The sequence below is a fragment of the Camelus ferus genome, chromosome 9 (assembly GCF_009834535.1).
Source record: "Camelus ferus isolate YT-003-E chromosome 9, BCGSAC_Cfer_1.0, whole genome shotgun sequence".
NCBI lineage: Eukaryota > Metazoa > Chordata > Mammalia > Artiodactyla > Camelidae > Camelus > Camelus ferus.
In genome coordinates, this window is record NC_045704.1 from 30,313,668 (window position 1) to 30,337,398 (window position 23,731).

At 53.4% G+C, this 23,731-nt stretch overlaps 1 protein-coding gene across 5 annotated transcripts in view; it reads right to left on the reverse strand.

The window, feature by feature from the left end:
• Positions 1 to 23,731, reverse strand: part of ZNF423 (zinc finger protein 423) — a 314,357-nt gene that overhangs the window by 16,801 nt on the left and 273,825 nt on the right. For all 5 annotated transcript variants that reach the window (XM_032486262.1, XM_014558254.2, XM_032486263.1 and 2 more), the window contains 2 exons: positions 12,820 to 12,951; positions 11,058 to 11,173 (listed from right to left, as the gene is read on the reverse strand). In XM_032486262.1, the coding sequence (XP_032342153.1) occupies positions 11,058 to 11,173; positions 12,820 to 12,951 (248 nt within the window). The remainder of the gene's footprint in view (positions 1 to 11,057; positions 11,174 to 12,819; positions 12,952 to 23,731) is intronic.

The window sequence follows — 23,731 nt, forward strand, 5'->3', positions numbered from 1 at the left end:
CCTGGGTCTTTCCTGTACATCGACTGCCTCTTTGTCTAAGTCAATGACGGGGGCAGGGCTTTGTACGAGGCCTGGGAGCCCTGGACCAACGTGCACCCACTCTTCTAGTATTGTTGTTTCTAAGAAACTGAAGGCATTCGGTCCCGGCTGGGACAGCGCCGGCAAGGGCTGGGCTCACAACACATACAATGGCCGCCGGCTTCAGGCTCCTGGCAGCTCCCCCAAGCCCATCTGTCACCATGGCATGGTGCCCCTCTAAAGTTGGTTGGCCCCCCGCCCTAGGGCATGAATGACAGGCTCCGATGGGCAGACGGGCAGCCCGAGGCCGATTCCAAGTGCCATCTCTGCCCAGAGCTGGCCCTTGAGGGGAGCCCCCCAGCCCCACCTGGGCCTCCACACACTTCATCGCTCAGGCCGGCAGAGCCCCGGGGCTTGCGAGGGCATCTGGGCACAGCCAGGCGCAGGCTTCTCCTGGGCCTGTCCCTTCCTTGTTCCTCTCTGCAGTGACCACGGCAGCCACAGCTCACTCAGAGCAAGGCATCCACGTGCCCCGGGAGCCGTGCAGCCTCTGAGTCACCCTCTGGAACTCCTGCCCTCCTGGGAGGTGAGGCCTGCCTGCACCCAGCACCCAGCGGCCTGCCTTTAGCTCCTAAGGGCTTGACAGTCACCAGCAAGCCCACTGCCCCAGCCTCGGGGCCGAGAACACAGACACTAGCGTCAGACTGCCTGTGTTCACAGCTCTGCCCCTCTAGCAGCTGGCGAGCCTCAGTTTACCCACTTATGACATGGAGCTCATAAGATGCCACACTTGTGGGGCCACTGTGGGTTCTCAAAAGACTGCACATGTGGAGAGATGGAGTCAGGCTCCCAGACTACATTGTGGTGATGGGTGAGGGCCTATGTCCGGCCGCAGAAGGACAAGGAGCAGCGTCAGTGCTCACCCCTCAGGCTTCTCCAGATGCAGACGCTAAACCACACACGGCCCACCAGGAGGCTCACCTCCCCTAAGTGGTGGCAAGAGAGCATGACGGTGACAATGACGATACACTATCCTGTGAGTGGGAAAGGCCTTGCCCCACTCAAGAGTGCATCAACTAAGAGACAGATGGACAGGCCTGGAGACACAGCGAAGAAGGGGCAGAGCCCAGGCCCCCGGGACCCCTGCAATGTCACATGGGGCCCGGCTTTGGGTTCTACTGGCTACAGTAGCTCTGCTGAGTGAGACAGGACTGAGATGACAGGCTATGATGCTAGGTTCTCGTGCAGCGTATTATACTAGGTTAAGCCACAAACGGAGTCAACACTCTTCCTGTCTGTCCTCATCAGCTCATTGCTCCTCTCCCCGCGTACTTGAGGGATGGAGGCCTCTCTGTGTCCCCAGCACCGGCACACACCTGGCACATGGGAGGTGCTCAGCCAACACTCATGGGCTGCACTGAGTACATCCCTGCACAACGGGCTGAGAAATGAGTCGTGAAGCAATGAACCAAAGCCCATGGGCAGCAGAGCCTGGTTACAAATGGTGACAAGAGTGGCAGATCCTTACTGAACCCGGATTCCAGCTAGACCAGGTGCTGAAGGTTTTACAGACACCACTGCCTCCGGTCCTCCCAACACCCACAGGAAGAGACTATTACCCACCCCACATCTGCTGAGGATCAGAGAGGGTCAGTGACTTGCTCAAGGTCACACAGCGGCTCGGTGGACAGGGATGGGATTTGCAGCCAGGCTGTGGCACACAGTGTGGGCACGGCACTGCCGCACCATATTGCCACAATGAACAGAAATTGGGCTGTGCTGGGTTCTGGTTTCCTGCCCTAGTGAGGAAGGCAGGACACACAAAGGGATCACACCCTGAAATGTGCAGTAATGACCTACAGGAAGCTTTATATTCTAAGTGCTCTCCAAGTGCTTTCTGCACGTGGACTCTCCTTCACGAATCCCGAGGCAGTAGGACCTACTCCATTGCACAGACTAGGAAACTGAGGCCAGAAAAGTACAAGCATCTGCAATAATCAACAGTGGAGGTGGGACAACCTGGGGAGGACTCCAAAGCCAGCAACAGGTGCTCACTGCCCGGCCCCACTGCTGGGTGTCACCAGACACCTCCCTCTTACTCCCACAGGCCAAGCCCAGCCAGGCCTGGCTCTCCCTGCAGGGGTGGGTGCCACAGATCGGGCTATCTTTAAAGCAGGAACGAGGAAGACGGTGCTCCTCACAGAACACTCAGCCAAAGAGTCAAATGCTAAGTATGTGCCTAGAGCACTTTCAATTTTTAATTATTATTAGTTATAATTATCTGGCTGGATCTGACAGCAGCAGCGCAAAGAGGCAAGGAAACTGGCTCCTTGGTTACCCATCTTATAAGGACCAGAAATTTAGAAAATTGGGCTTCTAGAATCTGCAGTTGCAACATTCCTTCTTTTCCCCCTTTCCTTGTTTGTGTTCTCTTTCCTTTATTTCTAGGTGCTAAAGACTTTCTAGGTGCTAAAAACAAATATGGTAAAACATGGTGGATGGGTGAGTGGATGGCTGGCTGGCTGGCTGGCTGGCTGGCAGAAAGAGGCTCCACCTCCAAAAACTCACATTAGGGTTGGAAGTCAGGTGCAGACATGTTGTGACAATCTGTACAGGCAAGGGATCGGGGGTTAAATGCAGGGCTGGAGAAGCCCAAGGAGGGAGCACAAGGGAGGCCTTCTCAGAGAAAGGACCACTCGAGCTGGGGCCTGAAGACTGAGAGGAAGGGAAAGGTATTCAAGCAGAAGACTCAGCAAGAAAGGTGCATCCCAGAAGCCGAGACAAGAACAGCCCACAAGTACAGAACAGGAGGCTGCTCACCCCTCTCTGACCCGAATGCCCTTTTCTCTGTTCCTTAGACTCCCCAGATCTGCCCCTGCCTCTGAGCCTTTGCACTGGCTGTTCCCTTTCCTGGTAGCTCCCGGGCTCTTCCCCACACTGGCTCCTTCTCAACCTTCAGGACTCAGTTGAAATGCCAGCCTTCCTTGACCACCTGATCTGATTTTTCACCCTCAACGGTCCCTCCCCCGCACCCGGACACAGATGCACACATGTATGTGTACACACACTTCATTTTCTGTCCCAATGCAATGTGTTACTGTCTTCAAAATCCCACAATCTGAAATGACCTCATTCATGTATTTACTGACGAATCATCAGTGTCTCCTGTAGAATGTCGGCTCCATGATAACAGGGACCAGTGTACAAGCCCAGGGCCCTGGGTCGGCGCCTATAATAGGTACTCAGTAAATGTTTGTTACATGAAAATGGAATGAGGGGAAGGGTAAAGCAAACATTCACAAAGGCTAAGAAGCAAGGGTTCCCCTGGAGTTCAGACCACACCCCTGGCTCACAGATACCTCCCCCTGGCTGGGGACTAGGATTCAGCCTGGCAGGGCCCAGCCTGCCCCATTGGAAGGGCTCCAGGTTGCTAGTTAGAATACCTAGCTCTGCTTTTAATCAATTGTAATCATTTAGCTGGAAGCGGCGTGATTAGGCACACACAAGCAAACAGCGTGAACTAATCCTTTAAATGCACCCGCTCCACGCCGGGCTGGCCGCTTTGCCACTGCGGGCCCGGCTCAGGCAGTGCTTCCTGCGGCCCCGGGGCTTTGTCAATGAGGAAGCCGAGATTCCAGGGCACCTGGCCGGCCCACCGCTCCCCACAGCCTCGCCCCATCCTAGACAGTCCAGCAACAGGAGACCTTTCCCTGCTCAGCCTCCTGTGGCAGCACCCAGCAAAGCCGGGGAAGCAGGAAGCTGGCAGCACGCGGAAGCACAGGGTATTCTGAGGTCCCTGTCTCCACGACTGGACCCAGCCTTCCTCTCCCCAAGCCTGGCCTGAGCTGAACTCACCCCCTTGCTCGTCGCAGGAAGGTTTGCAGGCTCCTGGCCGTGAGCTCCAGTCTGGCAAACAGGGCCCGGGCCCCAGGGTGCTTCCGCCTGGGCCCACCTGCCAGCAGGTTCTTTTGCATCCCCTGTTCCTGCTATTTGTGCTACCTGCTTGGCCCAACTACTAAAATAGTTTCTGGGTCCCCTGACACGGGGCTTTTTATAGTTCAGCACCGCAGGCCTCATTTAAATCTATTAGCTCATATAAATGGCAATTCATTTAAACTTTGGAGGGTTTCTGTTTGCCTTGGTGGCAAAGACAATTTGGCTTTGTGAGTGGCTCTGACATCTGCTAGGGACCCTGGGCAAATCACTTAACCTCTCTGAGTCTCAGTTTCCACATCTCTAAATGGGGATAAGAGTGCCTACTCCCCAGGACTGTGTTGAGACAATCCACGCAAAATGCTGAGAACAGGCTCACACGGGATCCACCCAGGGTGGCGGCTGTTACGACTTCCTGTCTAGTTTCGGCGGGTGGGGGGTCCACCTTGAGTGTCTGGGAATCGGCGCCCCTCACCCCCCTACTGCCCCTGCATTCCCTCAGTGACAATGAAGAATGGGGCTGCGGCCAGGCTCTCAGGAAGGGGAGAAGGAAGAGCCATCCTTGCCTTTGTCTGTGGGTACAGAGGTGTCCACGGGGATTCAGAGACAGCTGGGCTGGGCGGGCAGAGCCTGCCCCTCCCCTCAGGTCAGCTAACGCCTGGCAAGGGGCCCACAGGGCCGCAGGCCTTCATCTGCTGAGGCCCGAGGCTGGAAATGCGAGGCCAACAGCCCTGCCGGTTGAGACCGGGGTTTACAGCGTTGTCTCCCATCCCCAACTAAATCTGCATACCTCCCTCCACTGAACCTGGGGCGCAGCTGGGGAAACAATGTCCAGGGAAAAGGCCCAGGCTAAAGGCACTCGGGAACATGTAGAAAGGGGGACTAGAAGCCCCGCCTCCGGCCCCCACTGCATGCCCTTCCCCCCTTGCCTCAGTGCTCTGCACCCAGCTCCTCCCATGTCCCCGTGTGGACCTCTGGGGCCCGTGGCCTTGACATCCGGCTGGGCGCTACAGAAGGAAAGATTTAGTCTCCCTTTATTCCAACTTAGGCCAGAAATCATAAAATCACAGCAAACCCCAAGTGGAGGGGACCCTAAAAAGTCATCTGACCCTCAAATGGCTAATACTAATAATATACTACCACTACTAATAACAACAATAATGCTAATAATAAGGTAATAGTAATAGTAAATGATAATAATAACAGGTAGTTGTTAGTAATCACCAAGCTCCTCCTACGTGCCAGCCACTGTGCCAAGGGGTTTACAACACAAGTATGAGGTAGGAACTATTAATGCCCCCATTTTACAGATAAAGAGACCTGCAGATGATAAATGATGGAGCAAGGCTTCAGATGCAAAGCCACTCTCACAAAGACGGTGCTCCCTGCCTCCCCCTCTGCAGCATTTCAGACAAGCACTCTGTTTGCACACCTCTACTGACAGGGACCTCACCACCTTACATTTCTTCCATTTGTAGACAGTTTTCCCAAATAGTGGACATCTGTAGTGTCTACCGGTCTCATGCTCCCCTTCCCCCGCTGGTTTGAATTGTGTGGCCCCATCTCGGGCCACAGCTCATCGGAGCGGGGTCAGACAGCTGACCTGAGCTCAGCCATGAGATTCCCACTCCGGGGATCTAGAACCTGTTGCCTGCGCACTGGCTCTTAACCGCAGTCACCGTTTCTGGGCTAGCTGGGTGTTCCTTCTGGCTACTTGTGAAACAAAGTCCCCACACTAAATCCCCTTGGTTGAAATATGCAGGTATGTCTGTCTCAGCAGAATCGACAGAAGTCCCCGCGGTACCAGCCACCTCCCTCCACATATAGAGGAGCTGCAGAGAGAACATGATGCAAGGCAGAAAGAGGCAGAGGCAGAGCGTCACTGCATTGATAAAGGGCACTTGGTTCCTGGGAATGGGACCACTGAAAACTCAACGGCACTTTCTGCTCTTGGCATCCAAAGCCATGCCTGTGTCACTATAATTTAATTTTCATCTTGCTAGAGCTCTCTCCAGAGAGTGATGCCTGAGTCGTAACCATCAGAGACCAAAATCTTGAGTTTCACCCACTACCAGAAATCTGGGGGCCACTGGAAGCAAGCTGAGAACCCCTGGTCCCGACAGAGCATGACACACTTGAAGATGACTGTCCCGCACTCCCACTGCAATCCATCCAAGTCTCCTCCTGGTGAAACAGCTCTCCAAAAGCTACTCGAAGCCAGGCTCGATGCCCACAGCCTAGCACCCTGCCTGGGCTGAGTGGGGCATGTGTGTTGCATCTGTGTGTGTGTTTAGACGAACCTTGCTCAGGCTTCCCTAACTCTCCCCGCCTCCAACCCCTCCACCCCCGCCTCCAGTCCCTGGCAAATATTGGTCTGTCTTCTATTCCAATATTTTTGCCTTTTTCCAGAATGCCATGTACATAGAACCACACAGGATGGAGTGACTTGATTCTGGCTTCTTTCACTTGGCACTTACAATTCACCCCTGTCGTTGTGGATAGCAGTAGCTGCATTTCATTGCTGAGGATGAGTCCACTGTATAAATGTATATCTGTCTATCCAACCACCGGGGAAGGGACCATGGCGGGGGGCGGTTCCCATTTTGGGGCCATTATAAATAAAGCACTACGTCATTCATGTAGAGGTCTCTGTGTGAGCGTGTTTTCAGTCCTCTGAGATTAACACCCAGCAATAGGATGGCAAGGTCACAGGTTTACTGAACGTTTAACTTTGTAAGAAACGCACAAACTATTTTGCCACGTGGCTGTACCACTCTGATTCCCCCAGCAACGTAGGAGTGTTCCAACTGCCCCTCCACACCCTGGCCAGCACTCGTGTCGCCATTTTTTGGTTTTTATTTTAGTTATTCTACTAAGTGTACAGAGCATGATGTCGTGGTTTTCATTTGCTCTTTCCACATTACTAATGATGTTGAATGTTTGTACGATCTTCTTTGGTGAAATGCCCAAATTTCTAGCTTGTTTCTTTTCTTTTTTTTTTTTTTTTTTTTTTTGGTTGATTTTCCCCCTTGGTTATGGAGTTGTGAGAGTTTTTTTTCCAATATGTTCTAGATATAAGTCCTTTATCAAATATGTGATTTGCAAATATTTTCTCCTAGCCTGTGACTTTTCAGTTCTCTTAATAGTGTGTCTCAAAGACTAAACTTAAATGTTGGTTCAGGATGTAAATCATCCTGCTTGTTCCCTGCTTGTTTTCCCATCACAATGGGGATAAAATTCAAATGCCTTTGCTGTCCTACAAACCCTGTCATGACCTGGGCTCCATGCACCAGCCCCCTTCACACCCTCCCCCAACTCACTGCTTCAGCCACATGTCTCCTCCTGTTGTTCCAGCAACACACCTAGCTCACACTGGCCACAGGGTGACTCATGACTCTCTTTCACACACTCTTTCCCTCTTACCTTCTAGGCATCAGCTCAAATGCCACCTCCTCAGAGAGGCCCCCCCTGACCATACTCACCAAGGTGTAACCAATCTTGCCTCCTGTTATGCTCTAGCCTATGACTTGGTTTTATTCTCTTCATGTCATTGACCACTATTGGAAACTGTCTATCAATCCCTCCCGAATGCAGGCCCTGTGGGTGTTTCTTTGCCTCATTCACCACTGTCTTGTCAGGTCCTGGATCCAGTGCCTGTACATAATGGGCCCTCCGTATACATGCTTTAAACAGATGAATAGCAACATTGTGTCCCTTCTCACGCACCTGTTCAAATGCATCCTGGTTTGTCCAAAGTCCTTTAAATTAATCTCAGTCTTTGGGCAGAGCCAGCTGAACTCAGAATTAAACAGCACCTCCCTCTTTCTGGCAACTGTGCTCTTATTAATGCATCCTCAGAGAACATACCCTTTGGAGGCAGACCCGTCACTCAGACCAGATTAAGACTGCCAGAGCCTGATCCCATTTCTGTTACCTCTATATCCACAGCAGGAATTCTGGTCCTACAGTGAGGACAATCCTAAATCTCATACCTTCTCAAGACCTCTCAGCCCAGAGTCGCTTGTGCTCACAAATGTTAGCTTCCCCAATTCTCCCCGCAGGACCTACATGACACACAGCCGGGAGAGCCAGTCAAGACCCCAGCAAGGGCCAGGCTCTGTCTCCTGCTGCACCACCCAAGCCCCCGCATGTTACCCTGGGGGATAACCCACTTGCCGGCCAGCCCCAGGTTCAGCGTAATGATGATGAAATTTTCATTGCCTGAATAAACCTCCTCTCAGAAAAACCAGAAAATTGCTCTTCAAGTCACTTAACGAAAGTCATTATTTGCATAGATTTGGCGTTGCGACAACACTGCCACATTTAAATGGTCTGTAATTAAAATCATTAATTGCAGAAAATAGTGACTCATGAAGACTATAATTTAGTGAGGTTCTCGGCATTTGAGGATCTGCCTTAAAGGTTGATGGGGTGACCCAGGGAACCACCAGCTCACGCAAACCACTCTGGTGTCTGGGACATCTGCAGCCCCAGGTGGGTGTAGTTGAAAAGAGATCCAGTTTGAAACCGCAGCTCCCTAAACCCTTGCATCACAAGGTGAGCCTCCAGCACAGGGATGCCAACGAAGCTGGAAAAAGGTAGGATGGGAAATTTCTCTAGGAAAACCTCAAAGCCAGTGAGGAGGAGAGCAGTCATCCCTCTCCTGGTGTCTTGGACAATGCAGGGGAACCAGAGGGCTGAGCGAGCCCCAAGCTTAAGTAAATCCTAGTTTATATGAGCTAGTGTGTGTAAAAGAGGCTTGTGTGTTGGGCTATAAACAGCTTTCGTTGTCTGGGGACCTGGGGCCTATTTTGGTAGCTAGGCCAGGCAGGTAAGGTAGGTGGAGGTAGGGTGAGGTGTGCACAGACTGCACTTAGGAGGAAAGATGCATGGCTTATGCATGAGCAAGTCTTCCTGGATGGACGCCGATCAGGGCTGGCACCAGCCTCCTGAGTCAAATATGAGCGGGGGCAGCTAGCTGTCCCCTACAGGCCTCAGTACAGAGGTGCACACTCAGTTCGTGGAGCAATGGGGAGACAGCAGTGGGCCCTGGAGGGGGTCACTACCTTGCTGGTGGTCATCTGGAAGCAGAATCCCCTCTCTGGGCCTGGCTCTGTCCCGCACTGTGATGGGATGAAGGCTATGTGAGTGACACAAGGACTTAGAGGAACTCAGAGGGGCTGCCCAAAGGGTGGAAAGAAATAGGCTTCCCAGCAAACCACCTGGCACAGTTCAAGGTCAGAGGCCAGGCCTGTCAGCTTTGCCTGCCCAGCCCTAGCATGGGGTCAGCCCATGACTATGGGACCCTGTCAGATGGTGAATCACTCCTGTGCCGTCTGTGAGCTTGTTTTCATTTCCTCCAGGTGGCCACTGTCACCAGCCGTGCTGACAGTCTGGGTCCAGGCCTGGCTGAGCGGACGGGCTGCAGCATGATGAGGCGGGCCGCGCTACAACAGGCATGGCTGCACCCCTTCAGCCCCGAAGAGGCCACCACTGCTGCCCTCCAGGGACATTACAACTCTGCTGTGGCCGCGGCCTCTTCTCCGAGGGGTTGCAAGTGCTGAGTGCAGCATCAGCCCCGGCAGGGCGGTGTGGGCAGGGTGCACAGGGTGGGCAGGTACACCTGTGTGTGGGCGATGCTGTGCGCTAGTCCCTGGGGGCATGATGATGCCAGGTCTCCTCTCCTTCCAGGCACGGGGGCGGGTTCCCCTCCTCACCCCTTTGAAATTGGGCACAGCCACTTGATAGGCTCTGGCCAAGATGATGTGGGAGTGAGAAGTGGGTTATTTCTTTGGGTCAAGCTTTGAGAGCTGGTCTGTGGTCACCACCTCTTCTCCTACCTTGAGGACCATGCAAACATGAAAGGAGGTGGATCTGCCACAGGCCCAGGTCACAGAGTGACTGTCCTGAGCAGAGTCCCTCCCCTGTCATCTGCCTGGATATGTAACCTGAGCAGCAAGGAAGTCTTTGTTATTTGAAGACAGCGATCTAGAGGATGTTTGTTACTGCAGCAAAACCTAATCTGCACCTCAACCACAAACGGTATTACTCTCAGGATGTGCTATTTCGGACTGTCTGTGTACGCGTGGTATTTCTGTGGAAGCCTGAGGATGCCTTCTTTTGGGATGTGCTGTTATGCTGTGTGTGTGTGTGTGTGTGTGTGTGTGTGTGTGTGTGGTGTTACTCTTTGAAAATGATGTTTCTGTTTGTATGCATGAGAGTGTATATGTGATGCCATTGGACAGCGTGTATGTGATTTTCCTGTTTGTGTGCAGCATGTCTGGGAGGGTGTGTTACTTCTCCAGCATTACAAAAGTTTCTTGCAAAAACTGGCAGGTAAAAAGGTGATTTCACCTGGACACAAATCTTGGTCCTCAAACACAAGCAACAGGTGTGAAGAGGCCTCATGTGACCCTGAGGCGAGTGGCTGCAGGTGCCCAGGGAGGCCCACCACAGCAGCTTCCCTTCCCCAGGACCCCCCAGCCACTGCAGGCCCCGGATGGGGGGCTGAGGAAGCTGTTGGGGCCGTGGTACCCCACCTGAGGGCCACATCAGCCTCAGGACCCCTGGCTGGCATCCCTTGCCCTGAGTTAGGTCCCAACCTAGCAGCCATTGCTCTCATTTTCCTGGCTTTCCTGGGCACATGGGAGGTTCCAAGATGCTAGACCCAGCTTCCAGCCACACACCACCCCAGGACTCAGCCACACAAGCCATACGGGCCACCAGCTGTAGCTCCAAAGCTCAGTAGAAAACCATCATGTAATATATGTGGGGAAACGGAATCCCCAAGGGGAAAGGACTTGACACAGAAACAGAACAAATGTAAGCCTTCTGACTCTGGCTCCAGGCTCAGTTGCTACAGTCTGGCTTTCTTGAGAGCACTGGGCCGGTGAGGCCAGAGGCCTCACCCTACACCAGCCAGCCAGCCAGGAGGGCAGCCACTGGTTCCAGGCTCAAAAGCGCCAAGTCCAGGACCTGTTGCTTTTTTGGTTGGGGTGAGGCTGAGTACCAGCTCCCACCATCATGGATTCATCCCAAGACCCTTGGGGCCAATGGGGACCCCAAAGAGCACCAGGATGGTGTGTGCAGCAGATGAGGGCACTCACCTGCAGCTCGGTCTGGAAGAAGAACTTCTGTGGGCACTGCGAGCAATCGTAGATTTTGTCCTCCTGCCCGTGGACAGCAAAGATGTGCTGCTGCAACTTGTTGGCCTGGACAAAGACTGGACATGGACATGGCCGTCAGGGGCCAGACACTGGGGACACCAGCCCCACCACCCAGAGCAGCTGCCTCACACCATTCCCAAGTAAGGAGCACCCAGGCATGGACACAGCGGCCAAACAGCAGGCTCTTGGGAACACGGTTGGCACCCACTAGAGAGGGCTTAGCCAGTGAAGATGAGCTCTGCCACTTACAGGCTGTGCAACTTTGGACGAGTCACTTAACCTCTCTGGGTTTCATTTCCTCATCTGAAAAATGAGGATCAATAAAGTATATAGCTCACAGGGTGGCTGGAAAGATCAAATGGGTTAATACTTGCAAAATACTTAAAAGATGGCCTGACATAATTAGCCCAAGGAATGCCATCCTTGTCATCATCATCATCATCATCATCATTTGCCAGATACCTTCCACGTGTGAGCTCCTTGAATACAGCACAGGCCTGTAAGGCAGGCACTGTAGTCATCCCCATTTTATGGAAGAGAAATCTGGGGCCCTGGGAATACTAAGTGGCTTGTCCTAGGTCCCACTGCTAGCAGGTGGCAGAGCAGAGATTTGACTTAAATAAGCTTAGCACAGTGTCTGGTGCAGGAAGATGCACTACAAATACAAATCACTCTTCTTGCTGAGGTTGTCACCATCTTGGATCCCCCACAGGGGTCCCCATGTCCTGGATGGGCAGACGGGGCAGCTGAGGCCCCTTGGTGCCAGCCCGGACCCAGCCCGTGAAGTGTGATGGTAACAGATGGGTGGGGGCTCCAGAGGTTGAGAGATTGAGGCGGGAGAGGCACCAGTGTGTTCCAAGACTCTTGGGAGCCCCAGAGGGGTGTGAGTGTACTGGGACTCTCCCCACAGCAAAGCCCGTTTCTTGGGTCTGTCATGGAACAGGTCACAGCCTCAGCTTCCCGGTGGCAGGAGTCCACAAGGCAGTCCTGGCCCTGGGGGCACACAGGAGGTGGCTCCGAAGCAGCTGTGTGTCTGGGAGGTGAGCACTTCAGAGATCCCCTCCTGCCAGGCGCCCTCCCCAGGGTGGGCTTCCCGCCGTGGCAGACGACAGATGTCAGGGGGAGGCAGTGGAAGGCCAGGCTCCCCCATGCACACCGGCTGCCATCTGGGCAGCAGGAGGGGGGCCAGGAGAGCCCCTGAGACTCGCCTCGGGCCGGGACAGCCGCTCGCCTGGGCCTGCAGCCAGTCTGGGGGTGGGGGACTTGGCCGGCAGAGATACTCTTGACCCCTCCAGCCCAGCACACGGATGGAGCATGGGCTGGGGCTGGCGAGGAGGAGGAGAAGCCAGGAGGTGTGTGAAGAGAGAGCCCCACTGGTGCTGGATAGAGCCCGGAACCCGCGAAGGGCCAGCTGCAACCCAGGGGCGAGGCTGGGTGGGAAACGGCCTTGCAGCAGTTGAATGCAGGGGTGGGAGGAGGGCTAGGAACCTACGCCACCTAGGAAGAGAGGCCAGAGAGTATAAATGGAGAGGGCCAGGGTCAGCTGTGAGGGGGTGGCGACCGGGCTGGGCATCCCTCGGGGCTTCCCCCAGGAACTCTAGGGCCACAGGGGCCAGAAGCACTTGCCGAGGGTCAGCAATTGAAGGGCTGAGCCCGTGAGCCCCTGCCCTCTCCCCACCTGCTCCCCACCGGGCGCACCTACCTGTGAAGCACACGGGGCATTTGAAGGTGCCGCCCATGCCCTCGAAGCTGTGCTCGATGAGGTGACAGAGGAGCTTGGCCGGGGAGTCGAACATCTGGTTGCACAGCTTACATTCATGGTTGATGCCTTCCTCTGCAAGGAGAACCACGACCGCTCAGGGACCCTGTCCTCCGGGCAGGAGCCCACGTGCCCCCAGTGCTCCCCAGGCCAGCCCCTCCCTGATCCCTGGTACCAGGGCTGGGGAGGCGGCCATGGACGCCAAGGCCAATCCCAGCTCCAGATGGTCCAGCCCCTGGAGGCTTATGGACCTCAGAGGGTCGGCCTCAAATATCTGGCTCTTGAAGGTGTCATTTGCTGTGATTTTTTTCCTGCTGTTCTAACAACCAGGTGCGCAGGCCAGGATCTACAGCTCGACTCTAGACCATGTCACAGTGGAGAGGGGCCCAGGATGGGGTTGTCACGGAGAAGGGAGTCCAACCAGAATTTTTTAAAAATCCAATAGACTATTTTATTGAGCATGTACTGTGTGCCAGGCACTTTGAGCTGGGATTCTGCAGGGAGTTAAGCAGAAAATGTACTTGCCCACATCCTAGTGGTGGAAGAGACAGATAATAAAGATGATCAACGCAGAACTCTGTGTCAGGAGGTGACAAGGGAACACGGGGAGCTCTGGAGGTGAGAATGGAAGGCAAAGCCCTGAAGTGGACATGTGCAGGGCCAGCTAGATGGTAGTGGTTTGGGGGGTGTGCAATACCGCACGCTCAGGGGCCTGGGACAGTGTGGGACAGTGGGGACACTGGGATGCACATCACAAAGAGCCTTGCCACTGGAGGGCTTGCGGATTTTAGTCTAAGAGAGATAGGCAGCCACTGGAAGATACGGCAAAAAATCATAAAGTCTTCTTTTTAAAATTTTGAAACAGACGGCTTACCCGGCGCTCACGGACAATGGGCAGACACCCTGTGCTGCTTCCAGATCAGAACACGGCTCCATCTCCCCACCAGGGAGCTACTATGACCCCAAACCTTCACTCAAAGGGGCCCCAGGAAGGGAGCTTGCCCCGAGCACCTGCAGAGTCAAGGTCTGGCGCCCCTGCCCGGAATCAGCAGGGCAGAGTTCAGATCCTGGCTCCTGGATCCATGTCTCAAGCCATGTGGCCTGGGCATCAGTTTGTTCTCAGTAACTGAGGGCCACCTGAGTCCCTGCCTCACAGGGCTGTGAGAGGATGAAAGGGGTCATACATGTGACCGGTGTGGCCCACAGGTCAGTAGGAGGTGACAGGGAATTGCCCCAGCTTGAGTGTCACATCATCCAGAGTTGGAATCTGGCTCTGCCACTCCCTGCAGGATCTTGGGCAAGTTTTGTAACCTGTGTCTCAGTTTCCTCTTTTCTAAAATACTCAATAACAGCTTTCCTTACCACTACACACCCAGGAGAAGGGCCAAACTCCAGAACACTGACAACACCAAATGCTGGAGAGGATGTGGAGCAATGGGAACTCTCACTCACTGCTGGTGAGAATGCAAAATGGTACCACCACTTTGGAAGACAGTTTGGCAGCTTCTTACAAAACTAAACATACTTTTACACTATGATCTAGTAATCTCACTACTTGTTATTTACCCAAAGGAGTTGAAAACTTATGTGCACACAGAAACTTGTACATGGATGTTTATATTAGCTTTATTAAAGATTGCCAAACCTTGGAAGCAACCAAGACATCTTTCAGTAGGTGAGTGGTTACATAAACTGTGATACATCCAGACCATGAATATTATTCAGCGCCAAAAAGAAATGAGCTAACAAGCCATGGAAAGATATGGAGGAACCTTAAATGCATATTACTAAGTGAAAGAAGTCAATCTGAAAATGCTACAGAGTGTAAGATTCCAACTAGTCTGGAAAAACTATGTAGATAATAAAAAGATCAGTAGTTACAGGGGGTGGGAGGGAGGGGGCAGGCAATGAATAGGCAGAGCACAGAGGACTTTTAGGGCAGTGCCAATACTCTGTATGATATTTCAAGGATGGGTACATGTCATTACACATTTGTCCAAACCTACAGCATGTACGACACCAAGAGCCAACCTTAAGGAAAATTATGGACTTTGAGTGATTATGATGCTTTTTTAGGTTCATCTTTGGAAAAAAAAAAAAAGTACCATTCTGGTGAGTGATGTTGATAATGGGGAGGAAGGGGCATGTGTGGGGCAGGGGATATAAGGAAAATCTGTATCTTCCACTACTTTATCGTAAACCTAAAACTGCTCTTTAAAAAAGCCTTTTAAAAAAAGATCAACTCCCTCCACCCCCCCCCACCAAAATAGCCTTCCTCTTGTAGTTAATGTGAGAATTCAATGAGTTAATACTCATTTAATACATAAAAAGGGATTTTTGACCAGCCCCTGGCACATAGCAAGCACTCCGTAAGTGTTTGTTGCCAAGCATGCCGGTATCGGTGAGAGTATTATCTGGGACAGCCAAGGACACAGGCTCCCCCTCCGGCTCCCCCAGGGAACCAGCCTCACCAAAGGTGCCAGGTGCTCTGATTTGCCCTCAAAGGCAAAAATTAGGTAGCAGAGGGGCTCTGCCAGTGGCAAAACACGAACACAGATGGGCTGAGGCTCCTGGCGAGTCCCTGGGTCCCCAGGCCCTGGCAGGGGCTGGCAGGGACAGCCGGCATCCCCCTTGGCCCAGCCACCCCCACCCCCCCGAGGCAGCCCACTGCAGAGGCGCACACGTGAGTGTGCAGGTGGGCCTGCCCCACATAGCCCACTGGCTGGAATCTACCGGGTGCTTGTCATGCCCCTGGAGCCCCGACAACTAGGCCACACGCACCCGACAGAGACTCGAGCAGAGCTTCCATTTATACCGGCGGAAAAGGAATTCATTGACAAGTTTGGGGACACAGGGCAGGCTCAGCACGCTCGCCGCACAGGCCCCACGCATGTCCTCCACTTCCCTCGGGGAGGTGCTCATCATAATTAGAGATGGCCTCCAGTGTGTGGGACTGCCTCAGAAGCCCCCTGAACACACCCCCTGCCCCCGTCCCTGCGCAAACAATGCTTCTCAGTGCCTGGCACCGAGTAAGGGATGGGTGAGTGAATGAATGAATGAACGAGAGCGGTACCACCCTTATATAAGGCCTCCCTGTTAGAATGTGGACATCTCCTATACATCAATGAGGCAGAGGGCATGTGAAAATGAGGACTACAGAGGTTTCTATTATAGTCAAGTTCATAACAAATTGAATCTCGGCATTAACCCTGCTTGCTGGGAAAACCACATCTTTAGGAAAGAAAAAATGGGTTCAGAGAATTAGACCACTTGCTAAGGTCACACAGCCAGCTGGGGGTGGTACTCTGAATAGGCTACAAAGCCCTCCCTATCCGTCTGGATCCCACCTGCACACCACCTCCAGGTAGCCTCCCTGACTATTTATGCCAGCCCGCACGGCTGCCCTGGCTGGGCCGTGACTCTGGGCTCATCTAACCATATCCTCTGAGTCTTCCTGAACCTGGCAACTAGGCTAAGGGTGCAGATAACGTCTTCTCCTGTGGTCCCCAAAGTATCAGGCTCCACCTGGCCCCACAGGAGGGGCTCAGGAAATACAGAGGAAAGATGCCCTGGCTGGGCTCTCTCCCCTAGCCCGGCCAGAGCAGGCAGGTTCCCTGGGAGGAGATGGCAAAGGAGGATTTACTGCTCTCTGCCGAGCGGGGGCCTTTATCCACTTGGCTGTGAATGGAGACGTGCCCATCTGATACACAAACACTGAGAGGACAAAGAAGGCTCCTGCAACTTATAAATCAGAGAAATCAGGTCTGACAGTCACTTTCCGTTCTCTGCGCGCTGAGCAATTCTTCAGCCGGTCCCCCCTGATTCACTGACGCAGCTACATCCTGCACCCACGTTCATAAATATGTGCACAGTCAGGCAGCCCTGGAGCTGCAAGCCGGTTCCCGGGCCTAAACAGCTGCCATTTAAGCAAATCACAGCCCCACACGGGTGTCGACGTGAGCTTCCAGGATAACGAGATCAAGAGATAGACAGCTACGTGAACTGGTCCCTTCCCTCGCTCCCCCTGCCTCCAAAGTGTTAAAAGAGTCCCACCTGGGAGACAAGTGAGGGAAAATAAAACAAGACAAAAGTAAAAGTGGGTGAAAAATAAGAAAGCCTGAGGGCTTTCCCCAGACCTGGGCATCTCTCCCACTCCAGGCCAGACCTCCTGACTAGCAAATCTTCTCCCGGAGGAGGGATGAGGCCCTCTCCCCACTAGAGGGGGTTGGAGGTGCTCCCTGGGGTGTCCATGATGTGTACCTCTGTCTATAAAACCATCCAAGAAAGCGGTGGGGAGGGCCAGGGAGGGGCTGCCCCAGTTCATGTGCAAGCACTCCTTTGCGTGCCTGTGACCCAATACCAGCGAGCCCGTGGTCACAGAGAGCACTCGCCGCCACCATCGCTCGCACCCCGCCGGCGCCGACAGCCTCTCATTCCGTCCCAAGCTGCAGAGTCCGCAGATAGCAGCACCCTCGGAGAATAACTTTCCTGAATTATGTAAGATCACACAGGCTCGGCGACACCTCGGAGCAGAATGACAAAGCTGTCTGGGAGCGCGCGGGCCCCTCCGCCCCGGCGCGGGGCTGGAGGACTTTGTGAGTGAGGACACACGGTTGTTTCCTCTCCTTTTTATTCTTTTTTTTTTTTTTCTCATAGCACATGACAGGCATCCATAAGAGAAACCCACGCAACTCAAGTGAATTCTGCAGCCCTGCTCATTTGTAAAGTGAAATGCAGATTTCACCTGCTTACTGCGCCAGATCTGCCTCCGAGTCCCCCTACGTCGGGGGCTGGCACGGGGAATCTATTGATTTATTATGATTTTTTTTAAATATAAAAATAAATAAAAACCCAAACTGCCAAACACACAACCCAGCAAGCACGAAAATCCCAGAGTCCCTCTCGCTCTTTTATTTTTTTTCCTCTGCTCAGGAATAATAAGTGTTAATTTTACACTTCATTTCTCAAAAAAATAATAGGATGTGCTTTTGCTTAAAACCAAGTCAGCCTGCTGGAACCTTTCAGGCTGAAACTGTGTCAGCCCAAAAGAGGAGCAGAGGGCTTTGTGGAAGAGCATCGTGCCGAGATGATAGCTCCCTGTAATGTCCTCGGTACCGACTTTTGTCTCCAAAAGCATTTGATCCCTGGCAGACACATACTTATTTCCATACAGGTCTTGGGGGAAGCCAGGAGGAGAGAGAGCTGATTATCAGAATCCTGAAGGTGAAGCTCAGGTGGGCCCCACTGATGTCAAAGGCAGGCCTGGGCACACACTCGGAGGCCGTAATTTGCTGCCTGGGAGGGAGGGGTGGCAGGCTGCGGCGGGAAGGGGACAGGGCATTGTTCTTGGGCTCTAATGCACTGAGCATGACCTGCTCCTGCCATCGCTGTGGGCCCTGCCGGGCCCTTCTCTACACAGGGATCCCACACGGGGGCTATGTCATTCCTGCACATACCTCTCTAGGAGGGAACCAGTGACTGTTGCCTGTGTCGACAGGGGACATAATTAGCCACCCCCATTCAGGAAGCAGCAGTTAAAGACACAAAAGTTAGAACCAGAAGCACTTGGGTTTGAATCCCCTTCTGTCACTCACTGTGTGTGCTTGGCTAAGTTCTTCAACCTCTCTGAGCTTCAGCTGCTTCTGCTAGAAAATGGGAAGACTCATCACAGGGTTTTTGGAAGGCGGCCAAGCAGGCTTCTTCTGGCACAGGACGTCCGCCCTGTCTGAAACACTCTTCTCTCAGACTACCTTCTCCTCCCCCTGCCCTCACTTTGCTCAGGGGTCTGTTCAAGGATGCCTCCTCCAAGAGGCCTTCCCAGACACCCCCGGCTAAAACAGCACACCCCCACCCTTTCTAGCACATACCCACCTGGAATTTCCTTGACAGTGTTTACCAACATCTGGCATAGTATAGAGTTGATTATTTAACACGCTGACTTTCGTTTTCACACATACACTCAACACACACACAGAAAGAATAATGTAAGCTCCATGAGGGTTACCTGCACATAGTAGGTGCTCAAGAAACAGAGAACAAATGATCTGTGTAAAGCACTTAGTACAATATTTGGAACATGGAATGGAATGGGGTGGGGATGCTGGTAATGCCAGTGACCAGACACCAGTGGTCCCCTCCAAACTCACAGGACTGATGGCTTGTCAGACCCGTTCTTGCCTTCAGGAACCTGATATCTGAATCCTCACAAGGTGACCTGGTCCAGGAGCGCAGGCACAGAGGGTGTCCCTCAATAATGGAAGAGGAGAGGAAGCTTTGTGGGCAGGGTCCCCACCAGGGATGTGGTAGAGTGGGGTGCGGGGGTGCATGCTATTCACCACAGGCAGCCCCCTCTGGCTTTATAAAATACAAAAAATGTCAAAAACTTGAGACCTGGGACCCAGCAAGCCATCCTCTTCTCCTTGATCATCCAAAAACTTCGGGTAAGAAGGAGGGCAGACAGACTCCCATCTTCCTTCCATGTTTCCATGTTTGCCCTGGGCGGACCCCATTGCTGCTGCAAGCCCCAGGTGACATGAGGGCTGGGGGCTTTCGTTAGGGGGTGGGAGGAGACAGGGCCCACAGGGACAGCGGGGGCTGGCCCCAGGCTGTAGCGTTGTCCCTGCGACAGCGTTTCTGCTGGGGGAAGGCGTGCAGTGGGGCGCACAGGCTGCCTGGCCACGCTGAAATCCTGTGACCAGCTCGGGTAATGAAGTTCACCAGACTTCAATTCCACAGCACGAGGGGGCTGAGCCCAAAGATCACCTCGTGTAAAGACTCCTGAGGGCCAGGGGCCAGGCTCAGACACACACAGGGCACATGGAGAGAAGGAAGAGGAGGAGCAGAGGGCCCTGCTTTCACCCAGGCAAAAGAGGAGGCCAGAGGAGGACCCCAGGAGAGGACCCCTCTGATGCCACCCCCAGGAAATAAGCAACAGCAACAGATGCCAAACAGGAACTAGAAACATGGGCCTATAGGGGGCTCTGTCCTTCGTTCTCTGTAAGGAACAAAGACCTTTTGGCAGAAGAGGAGAGGGCCGCTAATAATATTTGGGCAGCCAGATCAGGCTGTCAAGCTATTGATTTGTCATTAAATACCACAGGAAATGAACCAAGGCAAGCAGAGGGGGAAGCGGGGGATGATGTTTGGGCTGGGGTGGACCATGGGGCAAAGGAGGAAACGGGGTCTGAGGAAGACTCCTTCCCCAGAGGCCAGGCAGGAATCGCGGTGCTTGTAAGCAGGGACAAGGGATGATCCCAGGACCCCCAGAATCCTAGGCCCCAGCTTCCCTCGATGATGATCTATGTCCCTGCTGGGCAAGGTGTGGCCCCAGACCAGCAGCCCTGGCCTCACCTGGGAGCGGGTTAGAAATGCAGACTCGGGTCCCACCCCAGACCTGCAGAATGATTACCTGCATTTTAAAGGTGCCCCCAGTGATCTGGGTGTGCTTTCAATGGGGAGCATTGAGCTCTATAAAAGAGCTTCTGGGGATGCCAATCTTGTCGGAATCCTGGTGTCAGGAAGCTGTAGGTTCGTACTGCCTTCACCAAGATTGTATGTTTCAGATCTTTAAAGAGGAAGAAAGTTTTCTATGGTCGATTTTTGTTCACATTTTATAGAAGACTGAGAAATCCTCAACAATGGGAAACACTTTCCTGGTATCACGACTGGGATGGACATCATGTGGGTGACTTTGGTGGGGCTGCTGGAGACTCTGGGGGTGGGTGGCTGACACTCCCCCAAGCCACCTCGGCATCTCCACTGCCCCAGCCCCCCAGTGCCAGGGTGCCCCGGGCTGCCCGGTGCCTCCCATCACTCAAGAACACCTAGCCATCGCTTGAAGGCACTCCCCACCATGGCTGCCCCCATTTTAGGCTCCCATTTTCCTAATTAATCCTGGAGGATGGGCTGTGCCCTTCCTCCTCCCCGTGGGGGCACCTTCCCAGGCCTCTCTGGCCAGGAGGGACCCACCTCACGGTCCCCTGTGTTTCAGAAAGGCTTATAAATGAGCTCTGGCAGCCTGAACCAGGGCCCCACAGGGGACCCGGAGCCTCTTCAAAACAGAGCCCTGACAATTAGGCAGTCTGAGTTTTGAAAGGCTTGGGATTGATGGCGTGGACAGTAAAAACATCACCTGGGGAGCTGGGTGTAGTCCTCCGAGGGTTGCCTGAGGTCAGTTGCCACGGCAACGGAGAATGAGCTCAACCTTGTAACTGACCCTTATCTTTTTTTGATCTGTGGGCCACTTGGGGCCAAGGCTTGAAATCAACTGGAAAATAATCCGGTCACATATCAGAAAGAAAACTATTTATACTTATTTACCCAGGTACCTACCAACATTCCCCTTCAACAAGGAAGCCGACACCACAATAAACCAACGTGGCATGTCCGAACAGAGGCTGCCGGATGGCGGGAAAGGGGAGGCTGAATCCCCCATCTCAGCAGAAGGTAGCCCTGTGCAAGGGCGGAAAGGGTTACCCTCCCCCAAGCCCCTCCCGTCACTCTCGCCGGAAGCACTGGACTCTCTTGCCACCCGGTAGAAGTCCACCAGAGGAGTTGGGCTCTGCAGTGTCCTCTCGTCTGCTACTCAGGCATGTCGTTTCAGCCTGGCTAGATCACTAGGCTGCCTGGCTTTATTCCAGGGTTGGAAGAGGCTCCTTTCTGCCAGAAGCCTGTTCCCAGCCACGAGGCTGGACAGGGATGCCAGCGAGATGTGCACCACTCTCTGCACCTGGGGGAGGTGCTGATGTGGGGTTCTGGGAAAACAAGCTGAAGGCGGCAACTGCAGGCCCTCCCTCCTGGTCCCACACCCCGGAAGGCTTGGCCGGCTCAGCCACCCGTGGACTCACCCTGGGGTGCCTGTGTTGATACGGCCATCTGGACAAGGCTGGTCTCCAGGACTCTGCTGTCCTAAGTTACAAGTACTCGCTCACTGTCTCCTCCTCCGAAACCCAAATCAGAAGACTCCAGATGGTTCCATTGACCGACTGCTCCCAAGAGCCACATCAGATGGATCTTAGCTGGGGGTCAGTTAAGCCTGAGCATGATTCAGGGTAAAATCCCCTCGAGACTTCCCATCATAGCAAACAGGACAGTTCGACGGCCTGCCCCTCACTCACCCTTGTGCCATCAAGATGAGCTTCTTGCAGAGTGGGGGAAAAAATCGTGGCTGAGAACTAGGCAGTTTGGAGGATATTCCTGGCTCCATCGGAGATGCCGAGGGGGACTCTGGGCTTGGCACCTTCCCTCCAGGCTGTCTCTTCTGTAACACAAGTCCTCTGAGGGGGTCACCAAGGCAGTGGAACCCACCTCCAGGAAACGCTTAAAGAGTCCTTAAACAGCACCCGCACATGGCAGGCACACAATCAATCTTACATCCACCTGCAAGATGCCTCTGTCTCAGCTTCCCTGTCTCCCTCCTCTTCCACCTCCACACCAGCCTCCATACTAGCGACAGCAGAAGTTGTGCCCAGATTTCACACCCTTCTGCTCAGCTATGGCTCGCTGCAGCCCCGTTTCTGGCCACAGGAGTTCACCCCATCGCCCCTCAGATGCTCCTGCGACTGGAGCGTCCTATTTCTTCCTGGTTCCTTTCTTAGTTCCTTTCTCTTAAAACTCAGTGGGATTTCTATGGAAGTCAAAGCAGGGCCAGAGATGAGGATATGACTCAGGTTCATGCACATCACCCCCTAGGAAGGCCAGCCCTTTCTCATAGTTGGACCCATGCAGAGCGCTCCCGCCCTACGGGCCCCAGTGCTCTAAGAATCTCAAACTGAGGCTGGCCCAGCTGGATGCGGTCTTCGGTGGAGGGGAGCTCCTTCCGGCTGTACGATCTGCTTCCACGCTGCCAGGGACACCAGCCCCAGATGGTTAGTGAGAAAACACACCATCTTTGCAGAGCGCCCTTGCTGGCGAACTTCAGCCGGCAGCTGACAGAGACACGGCCTCTCAGCAGTCTGAGCAGCTTGTAACCTTCAGGACATGGTGACTGGTCGTCTTGGACAAAAGAAAAGGCACCAACTAGGCCCTGGACAGGTCATCAACACATGGGAGGTGCCTGTCTCGGCTACTTTAAGGGAAGATAGCAAATGAATGAGAGAATGATCAAATCGACCGCAGACAGAGCAGTGGGCCTTCAACGAGAACTCAAAGGAGAGAGAACACTTGGAGATCTAAAGAGTCCAAACTTCTAGAACTTGGGACTTTGGGGGCTTGGGACATCCTACTGATGAAGATGTTCCATTGCCCTCCTCCCGTACCCCCCCAACACACACCTGCAAAAGACCAACACCCTCAGAAGGTGAAGATTCTGTTACGTCCCCTTGGGACCCACTGGGTGAAAACAAATAGCTTTTTCTTCCTTAACACACCAAACACCTGCCGATATATAGCTCTGATCTTCAGATTCAAGTTTTCCACAACAAGGCAACTGCTTAAAAATCCATCATGTTAATAATCCTCAGATTAACGGCCTCTAATAGCATACAATTAACGTGACAGGCAGGCTGCAAAACCCTATTGTCACCGACCCTGTCAGGGACACATGAATTACCCCGGCTTCCACTCCAAGGGTTTTCTGTGTGGCTGCTGCCATTTCCTTCCCCTACCAAGATCATTTTTTTTTAAGTGAGCAACAGTAATGCATCAAAAATCAGACAGCTACCCACAAGCACGCAAACCCAGTGCACCCGTGCAGAAGGCAGGTAGCACCATTTTTTAAAAGTTTTCCACCAGGTAAACTCAGAGTTGTCCCTGCAGCTCCTGATACTTGGAGCAAGAAGATCTGGTGCTCAGTCTGGAAACTGCAATTCACCACTTCCTCCCCTCTGACCATGTTAGCCAGATACTCCCGGTCCTC